This window comes from Gekko japonicus, unplaced genomic scaffold, assembly GCF_001447785.1.
Source record: "Gekko japonicus isolate JY-2015 unplaced genomic scaffold, Gekko_japonicus_V1.1 scaffold52, whole genome shotgun sequence".
NCBI lineage: Eukaryota > Metazoa > Chordata > Lepidosauria > Squamata > Gekkonidae > Gekko > Gekko japonicus.
The window spans coordinates 1,570,138-1,580,532 of NW_015168653.1; the positions used below are offsets into that span (position 1 = coordinate 1,570,138).

General features: G+C 43.3%; 1 protein-coding gene across 1 annotated transcript in view; it reads left to right on the top strand.

Annotated features, from left to right (window-relative positions):
- The first annotated feature begins 310 nt into the window (after positions 1-310).
- The window catches only part of DOCK9 (dedicator of cytokinesis 9), a 172,875-nt gene continuing 162,790 nt past the window's right edge, over positions 311-10,395 (top strand). Inside the window, exon 1 of the mRNA XM_015415110.1 lies at positions 311-380. Within this exon, the coding sequence (XP_015270596.1) occupies positions 330-380 (51 nt within the window). The 5' untranslated portion in view covers positions 311-329. The remainder of the gene's footprint in view (positions 381-10,395) is intronic.

A 10,395-nucleotide genomic window follows, 5' to 3' on the forward strand; every position in this document is an offset into this window, starting at 1 on the left:
GTGCGTTTGGCAGGAGGGGGGGGGTGGAGCAAAGGCCACGCCTGATCCCGGGTGGGCTTCCCCCCCTCCCCGGTTTCGGTTAATCCCTCCCCGCCGTCTCCCGCCTGCGTAGGTTCTTGTTTCCCGTCGCTCGAATCCTTCCTGTTTCCCTTTCTCTGAATGGGGGTACTGAGCGGCATAGGAGTGGGAAGGGAAAGGAGGAGGGTGGTCGCTTTCCATCTGCCGCATCTGGCTCCAGACGTGGGCTTTCCCCTCCTCCTCTGTAAAAACTTCCGTCCATTCACAGCGAGTCCCGCCCTCGCTTCCTTCCCGGAGATGTCTACGGATGAATGAGTGGCTGGAAACTTGGATGGGGATTTCAGGTTACCTTGGCGTTAAAGGTAACAGTATTGTAGGAAGTATCCGGCTGTCGTGCAGGTCTAAAACCACACATACCTAATAGAAGACTAAGATATTGTTGACTCAGGGATGTAGTTCTTGTCAAAGACATTAGTATCAGGGTTGAGGCTTGATTAATTGGTATTGTTATTATTATTTATCTGATTTATTAATCGCCCCGTCCTAGCTTGCGCCAGGCTCTGTACAACGAAGGTACAATAAAATGAATATACAAAACATGAAGAATTATTATAATTAATAATTACTGATGATTAATTGTAAGCCGCTCAGAGCCCCTAGGGGGTGAGCGGGATAGAAGTCGAAGGTTAAATTAAATTAAAATTATTCAAAATAATAAAATTAGAATAACAAGTTTTAAAAATCAGGTTAAAAGAAGTCCCAGATGGGTCACAGTTTTATTATTATCCATTTTTTCTGGAAATCTGGGCTACGTGTATATTTGTCACAGTCTCTAGTAGTCTGTTGTGTGATTGTCTGTGTCCTGGTGCCTCTTGCTGTGTGGGTAGACTATTAGATGGAACACTTAAAGGAAGAAAAATTATATCTATATATTGTTTGTTTGACATTAAATATTGCTGTCCAGTGACCCCTTCACACTTGGAATAACAACTGAATACCATCCTTAGTTCTCTGCAAGAATTGATAGTGTATTTCACACAAAAACACTTTCAATAAAATGTTCTGTAATCTATGTAGAATACAAATATTCTATTTTTGGTAGGCTTCATATTTCATTCTTGGCTAATTCTTTACTACTATGAATGTATTCTAAAGAGTTTCTCCTGAGTTAATTAAAAGTACTATCAGCTTTAACAGCTTTTAAATCTGCATTTAAACATTATTTGAATAATCTACCCCAATTCTTGTGATCTCAATATTCCAGGCTATTCTGTTAGTGTCCACATTTAGTAATCAAGGATTGGGGGAATCTTATAATTTGATACTAGAACATAAAAATCTTGCCACGTTTCTAGCTTAATGAAGATTTTGATTGTGTCTTGAAATATTTGCAGCAGTTTTCATCCTTTTCTGGATGCCCATCAAATAACTGTCTTCTCAGCTGTTAGGTCTGAGCCATCATGGAACCAGTGGAGTGTAATATTCTGGCTAGATTTCAAAGGAACTACTTTTGGGTTTAGTGCAATATGAGCTTGATGTCACTTCCTCCACAGAACCTCTTATTTACCTTCCTACAGTCTATGTGATTTCATTGTGTGTCTTTCAGTTGCATAGTTCTTACTATCATTTTATACCCATTGTAAGTTTCACCACTCTTTCAGCCATACTTCCCTCTACTTTAGAACTAATACTGCTGTCTGCAGGGGTCATTTAGTAAAAAAAGAGGTGCAGGAGCTCATTAGCATAACTCATTAGCATAACTTATTTACATATGCCACACCCTCTGACATCACCGGAAGTGTGTCAGAAGGGAACACCCACCGCTCAGGCCCCACTGGACTGTTTTGGATTACTAGCGGGGGGGGGAGGTGCAGATCTCCCCTCAGAGAGGAGGCAGAGCTTGTACCTGAATAAACCTTGGTCTTAAAGGTGCCACTGGACTGTTTTGGATTGCTAGCTATGGGGGGAGAAGGCACAGATCTGCCCTCAGAGAAGAGGGAGAGCTTGTACTTGAATAAACCTTGGTCTTAAAAGTGCTACTGGACTGTTTTGGATTGCTAGCTATGGGGGGGAACGCACAGATCTACCCTCAGAGTGGAGGGAGAGCTTGTACCTGAATAAACTTTGGTCTTAAAGGTGCCACTGGACTCTTTTGGATGGCTAGCAAGCGCAGGAAAGTGCATGGCTGCTTGCGGGTCAAGGAGGGTGGTGCAGAGGATGTGCATGGCCTCGAGCAGGTAGGGGGCAGGGTGGTGGTGGGGCAGAGGTGCAGGAGGAGGCGCAGGAGACCGGGGTGGAGCTCCTCGCAGGCCTCGCAGGAGTAGCCAGGGCCCACCTTGCAGAGGCACCGTACCAGGGCCGGCATGAGTACAGGCAGAGCCTGGGCAGACTGGGTGCCACGGCCCAGGCAGTGGTGGAGCAGCTTGAAGGCCAGCTCGCAGCAGCAATCTGCTGGGACGGCCAGTGGGCCGGGAAAGGCGAGGGGGGGCTGCATGTGCCCGCCCCCTGGACTCCTTAGTACTGGAGCTTCGCTCCTGCAGCCAATGAGCCCTGTCTGTCTGTATCATTTGTTGATGTTGAACAAAGAGCTTCTTTCACTGCAGTTGTATCAAACCATACCTGAAATAACTCTACATCAAGATGTAGGTTGTTGCCTGCTGACTGCTTGCTCTTCAAATTGGTACTGCTGCCCTTGGTCCATTTTTTCCTAAATGTTTTTTGGCTCTTCAGATCTAGTTAATTTTTCAACAACCTGTTGCCTCTCAAGTTTCTCTCAAACTTTTCTTCTTGGTCAGTTGGCATAACAGTGCTCCCTTCAGAATAACTTTGCTACTGGCTTTGGCTATAGAACTCCAAATATATTAAATTTTCCCTAAAGGGATGTGTCTGAGGAGTTCTCTTCCATGTTTATGTTGCTTTGTCCATGCTGCTTGGTTGCAGTCTCTGTGCCCTGCCTAGTGACTTTTCTGTTTTATTTCAAATTCATTGAGGCATATCAGGTAATTCCTACTGATCTTTTGCTTTGTTTAGGTGTGTAGTACTGTTGGCTGAGGATCTTAGGAAAACAGTAACAGTTGCTCTGTATATTTCTGTTTACTCTTAGAATTGTGCTATACACAAGAATTTATTTATTTATTATTTATTTATACTTTCAATTTAATATCCCGCTCTAATCCCATAGTTGGGGTCTCTGAGCGGCTTACAAGTTTTTCTGGTGCTAATCACCATTTTTGTCCTTAACTAAGGCCACAATGTATGTAAGGGGAAGGGACAGCCTACCAGCACCCCCTCTGTGGTGGCTTGTCGTGATGTTCTCCGTCGGGTCGGGTCGGCTCGGTCGGACGGGACTCTGGACTTGGCGGAGGTGTTTCTTCTCCGGCGTTCGGTGGTGGTGTGCTCTTCTCCTAGACGCGCCGCTTCGCTTGCTTCCGGCCCGGCTATGTCCTTTCCGGCTCCGCTGGGCTGGTGCTCGGCATCTGCACATGCCCTGTCATCTTTTTCGGCAGCCGTCGATGTATTCCTTTTCCGCCACCGGGGATCGCTCACCGCGCGCCTCCTGATCACGCTCGCTCGCCACCGCTGCGCCACGCCACCATTGCCGTCCGCGCCAGGTTCGCCGCTGCCATCATCGTCGCCGCCATTGCCGCCGTTGCCGCCGTCTTCAGCCAGCCACACAGGGTGCCCCCCACCCCTCTAAGGGTGGGTACCCATTTACCTACTTGCAATTAGGTTGCTTTCGAGACCGCTGGGTAGGCGGGAGCTGGGGTGAAGGTCGAGAGCTCACCTCGACCACGGTGGTACTCGAACAGCCATAGTGGCTGCTCGGTGATGTTATAGTGCAGGCGTTTAACTGCCTGCGCCACCGCCCCCTATTCTCTGCAGATGTTTTATCATTTTCTTTCAGTTTGTCCAAACCTGGTTTAAATACTGGTATTTCCTTTCATAATGAGATGTATGGTGTGCAGTGTCTCTTTGTTGCAGTGTGTGTGTGTGTATACACACAAAGAAATCATAGCTGCCTAAATGTATATGTGAGCTGACGAATAAATGAATGAATTGGCTGTACAAATGTTAAATGCTTGTGGCACTTAAGAAATTTAGCATTGTAAAAGATGTTTATAGGAACAGAATATAGGAGTAATGCTGGGGAATACAGCAGCTTGTGTTATGCTTTAAAGATAAACTCCTGGCTGCTGTTGTACCTCCCCTCTTCCCAAAAAATCCCCAACCCCCCCGGAACCACCACTCCCCAAATTTCAGGGGCTTATTTGGAATACTGCAGTTCTGCATTCTGCTCCATCTGTGTCTTGGCTTGCTGTGTGATAGAATGCTACTGTGATGAGGCAGAACTCATGTATCCTGTGTGATGAGGTAAAATGTGATATTCTCCAGCTTTTCTAATAGTTAAGGCTATATTGGACTATGTGTGTTCCAGAACATATTTGTTTCCAGAACATAATTTATTTAAGAGTAATTATGGCCTCAAGACTTAAAAAACAAAACATAATCATGTTGAGGCCCTGTGCTACTTTATTTGGCTAACCTGATGAAGGGAGTTTTGATTCTCAACATCTTGTTGGTCTCTTAAGGTGCTACTGGATTCGAATTTAGCTGTTTAACAGTTAAATTCCTTTTACTTACTTTACCATCTTGTTGCAATAAACAGATCTTTCCAGAGCTTGTGACATGTACAACTCCTTGGTTGACAGGTGAGGGACTGTTGAAGGGACCAGTGGTACAGCCACAGAGCTCTAGATGTCGGTCCTTATACTAGTGAGATCATATAAAAAGGTAAAGGCTCCCTTGCTTGAAAGCCAGTCGAGTCAGACTCTAGGGTTGCGGTGCTCATCTCCGTTTCAAAGCCGAAGAGCCAGCGCTGTCCGAAGACGTTTCCGTGGTCATGTGGCTGGCATGACTAAACACCAAGGCGCACGGAACGCTGTTACCTTCCCACCAAAGTGGTCCCTATTTATCTATTTGCAATTTCTTGCTTCCGAACTGCTAGGTTGGCAGGAGCTGGAACTAGAGACGGGAGCTCACTCCGTCATGCGGTAACTCGGGTCTTGAACTGCTGAACTACTGACCTTCCACAGCCTGCATATAGTGGTGTATGCAGGGTGTCTGTTGTGGGGATATACAGGGTGTCTGTTGTGGGGAGGGGAAGGGAAAGGAGTTTGTAAGCCGCTCTGAGACTCCCAAGTGAAGGGCGGGGTATAAATCCAATCTCTTATTATTATTATTATTTGGAATACTGCAATTCTTCCTCTTCTTCCTCTTCTTCTTCTTCCTCTTCCTCCTCTTCTTCTTCCTCTTTCTCTTCCTCCTCCTCTTCCTCCTCCTCCTCTTCCCCTTCTTCCCCTTCTTCCCCTTCCTCCTCCTCCTAATTAGCAGCAGTACATTTTCCCTTGAAGTATAAATAGTACAACATAGGGTCTTTCACCTGTTCTCTTTGATTGTTACTTATATCCAGTTAGTACTGTATTTCTGAACTCTGCTCTGAAAAGTTTTCACCACTATTCCATGGAAAAGGCTCTCCTGTGTTGCTTTATCTTCTGAGATCTGTGGACAGTTTCATAATAGTAAAAGTTCCATGAAACTATGACAGCATTTTGTGGGAAAACTTTGAGAAATGGTAGAGACATTTATATGTTATGGAAAATATCTGTTCGGTTGTTTTAAAATCTGCAGGTGATAGTTCAGCACAATGTGTTATCTAGTTAGTGTCTTTAGAAACATAGGGTTGCATTCAGACTAATTTAGCAGTTTCCACTGATTCTTCCTTCCTGCTGCAGATCTCCCTCGGCATTTCATAGGGATCAGTGGGCTAAAGTGTGTGGGGGAGAGGAAAGTTCAATTCTCCTTTGGAAAATGAAGTCTGGATCCAACCCATAGAGTTTCATACTGTCTGTCATACCAGTACCTGGTGAAATGGGAAACAGTGGTGAAATGATAAAACAAGTTTTGAGAGCCAGAACTAAAGTAGAGTCTTACCAGCATGTATAGAATCCTACAAATCCTAAAAATGAATAAAGCAAAAAAAACCCCTTTATTCTGTAATCTAAGAGAGGTAAAGTAAATAGCAACTACTGTGCTGAGGTTGTCAGCTTGGTTCATAAAATGAATTACGGCCACGGGCACACAGGCAGGAAAATGCGAGGGGGAAGCGTGGCTGTTTGCCCCGGGGCAAAATAACGCGCAGTTGCGCCAGCAGACATACCGTGGAGGTCCCGTGGTAGGGGGGAGGTGCTGAGCACACCACAATCCTGCGCCGTGGCAAAAAAGTGGCGTGGCAAACGGGTGTTTTTTCCTCCGGACACCAAAGTGTGTGCATGCCCCGTTGGGTGCTCGTGCGCATCCCATGGACAGTTGGGGAAAAAAAACACCTTTATACGAGGGGGCATGGGCGGGCGCCGGAACTACCACTGGAAACGCGATCAGACGCCTGCCCTTGCCCCGCGGTTACTGGAAACTAGTACCTCCGAGGTACTAGTTTTTAACCGCGCATCTTCGGCGGGAAGCCTCGGGTTCGCCACGGTAGCTCTACGCTTCCCAGATGTGGCGGTGAGATCGCACCCGGAAAATCCGCCTATCTTCCGTCTCTCTAGCGTGCCTAATGCTCCGTGTGACTGCATCCTACATTATGCTACCCCGATATAATCAAAATCCCATGAATACTATTTGAAAATCTAGGGTAATGTTCTGTTTTCACTTTTCAGGATGTATGGTAGTTTGAGTTAGCAACATGGAAATTCTTGTGTATTTTATTTTTTAAAAGATTAATTTATGGATATATTTTAAGATACGTGAAACCCAGGACTCTTAACCAGATTCCTGATTATAAATAAACTCAAACTATAATAGGAAGTCTGTACTTTTTTGGACTGATTTAGAAGATAATCAGCTGTTTAATCTTGATTAAGAAGTGGACAAGCTTTCATTTCCTAGCTTAGTTTAAGTGATGCTGTTTTAACATGCTTTGAGCCTTGGTCACCTTTGTGTGCCTATGCTGTCAACTGACATGGCACATGTCCCTGTTAGTGGTCCCAGACCTATCTATGGCATTGGATGCCTGTTTAAGCCGCCCTGAGCCGCTTCGGTGGGAGGGCGGGGTAAAAATCAAATAAATAAATAAATAAATAAGATGGGCTTGGGAAATTTAGCATTGCATTGGTTTTGTTTCTTCTTTGAAGGCAGTACCTAGAAGAGTGCTGAGGAACTTTTTTTTTGGTTGGCCCCTTGGTGTATGGGTGCCTCACGCTTCAATTTTGTCCTCCATGCTTATCATTACCTGTATGGCTCCAGCTTGCCTATTGCCTATTGACATCAGCGCCCTGCAGGACTTGTTACAGTTCCACAGGGCCTGCCAGGCGGAGATGTTCTGCCAAGCATATGGTTGAGGACAACAGTGGTTTTGACAGCAAGCAGTTTCTCAGTTGCCGTCTCACTCCCCCCCTCCCATGTTAAGGTGGATTTATTTATTTATTTATTTATTTATTTCAATTTATAGACCGCTCACCCCCTAAGGGCTCTGAGCGGTTTACCTATGTACAATTACTAATTACATTACCTTTTACTACGGCCACACACAATGAGGGCGAAGTGACAACCTATCAGGCACCCATGGCCAGGGTCTTAGTTTTTTTGTTGTTTCTTTTTTGATTGAGGATCATAGATTCTCTATTGTGGTGCCATGTAGATATCAGGATTTTATGGTTCAGTATTTTAGACTGCTGTAATGTTTTATTGATTTTATGTTTCTGGGTGCGGGGAGGGTGGTATAGAAGTTAAATGAAATAAATAAATTTGCTTAGAGGCGTCATCCAGAGATTTGGAGAACAGGTCCAGTATGCCAATGATGTCTCTCTCTCTGTCCTATCTAAATCCAGGGAGGCAGTAGAAATATTAAGTCAATGTCTGAAACAGGGATGGACTAGGTGAGGTTAAATAAATTGAGGATAAATAAACTGTAACTTAATCCAGACAAGATACAAGTAAGTCTGGGAATATGTGTTGTATCAGTTCTGGGTGGCATAACACTTCCCCTGTAATACCAGGTATGTTTTTTTAAAAAAACTACAATTTTAGTCATGTGCAATGCTTCCTCTAAGCTGTGGAGCCTTGTGAGCAAAAATTCTACTTTGTGAGCTACTGGGATTAAAGTTGTGAGCGAACGATTTGGCTGCGGCATAAATTAGTTTGCTCTGGAGCCATCCTTCCTGAGCTAAGACAAAAATGTGTGAGCCAGAGGTTAAAAAACTGTGAGCTGGCTCGCACTAACTCAGCTTAGAGGGAACACTGCTCATGTGTATCTGCTCACCAGCAACAAGGGTAACTAGCTGTTCTACCGAGTAGCCTGGTACCATAGCCAAAAGTAGACCAATTACATTCTCTTTAACTCTTATAATAACTGTAAGACAACATCATATGAGATATATTCTTTTTCACCACAAGGATATAATTGATTGTTTTAAGGTGTGTGCTTATAGTGAACCTCAAGAATTGCTAATGGCAAAACATTACAAAGACGCTCCTATAGTTTGGAATATTTAATAGCTCTCACATTCTTGAGTACTGAAAAACTTAGATCTATATCACAAAACCTTTGTTTGACTAATGCCTGGAAACACTAAATGATATAGGCTTGGTCCCACGACTGTGTTTCTTTTATGCTTTTCTCCAACTACTATGGAAGCTATTGTGGCACTTGCTTCCTCTGCTGCTAGCACTTTTGGTTGTGGGCAGTATCAATTTAGTGAGTTTCTTTATCATGGCATTTGAACCTGGTTCTCTCAGATACTAGTCCGACACTGGCTCTCCATATAAAATAATATATACAATAAAATATATAAGACAAAATGTACAAGCTTGACATAACTGAGGTTTGAACCAAGGCTTTAATGAATAATAATTAGAAGTCCTGTTGCCTTCAGGTCTGTACAGCTGTTCCAGATGACCTAGCTGTAGTGTGCCATTGATTCTGCTAGTTGATATATATCTCTGTAGCTGCGGCTCATCTGCTTGGAATGGATTCATAGTGATGATGATTCTTTTCAGGACTTGGGGGGGGGGACCCCTGGTTACATAAAAACCTGATCTTGGTACCTAGGTGAAATAATCAGATCTGAGTAATGCAAGCACCTACATATTTGGAATTTATTATTTTCCTGTGCTGGCCTCTATAGTTGTAGCCTCATTAGGCTGCTGTTGATGTGAAACATTACAAAGATATTTGACTCCACTGGAATACTAGTAAAGTTAATTTTGTACTCTGTTCTCTCTAAACTTTCACTTGGCATGAGATTATTTTTTTAATTACAGATTTGTCTAGAATGGCTTCAAATAATTTTAATTACCTTTATATCATGAAATGGCTTGACCTGTAACATTAAGCCTGATACGAATTGACAGCCAGCTGACATAAGTACACAGGTCCAGTCAGTCACATACAACTTTTGTAAGAAGGAGAAAAATAAGTTAATGAATGTACCTAAAAAAGCACTAGGTATATGACTGACATACACTAGCCTAGACTTGTTTCCCTTATCACTAAGTTATTTGCCAGTATTTCTCTTCATTACACATACAATGAGTTTAAACTTGCCAAGTTTTTGCTGTCTAGCAGCGTTCATTCTGGCACAGGTCAGCGGAGCATTACTGAGGAGCCCTAGGCAGGCACTCTACTATAGCAAATACATTTGGCACATGAAATTACTAGCATGCATGTTGCAATAACTAGCAGTTTTAATTGGTTTCCTATTGCTTTGAAATAGAACAATAATGGTCATGAACTTTCTAATGCAATAGGGAAAATCCCTTGCATTAGTGATGATCTTGCCATATATTATGGGGTATATGGAATTGTGACAATAGCTCTATTACATATTTGTAGGGCAAAACATGCCCACTTATTTTAGATATTTATACCCTGCTTTTCTCTACAATGTGGACCCTAGTAGCTTACAATGTCATTCTTCCTCCTGCCATTCAGTGAATTAGTACCTCTAAGGGGGTACTTGTGTGGAAAAAGTGGATGCTTGACAAATAAAAAAGAGCTCTTTCTGATTAGCATTTGCCAGCTGGAATAACTGGTATTTGTAGTGTTTTGTAATCCTCATCAAGTACATGCCAGTAACATGAGATTAAAAAAACATTAAAAACTAAGTTGTTATAAAAATGAATTAAATGTACAGATAACATTTCTTCTCATTATATGCAAATACAAGTTTCTGTTTCAAGACAAAACCCTATACCCTTTGATAAGATCTAGTACCAATGTGGGTGGCCCCTGTGCCAGTATGTGTAGTGCCATAAAGCGGCCACCCACAATAGTAAGGAAAGTTTCTCCATACCCAGAAGAATGCCCAGTTCTGTAGGGAA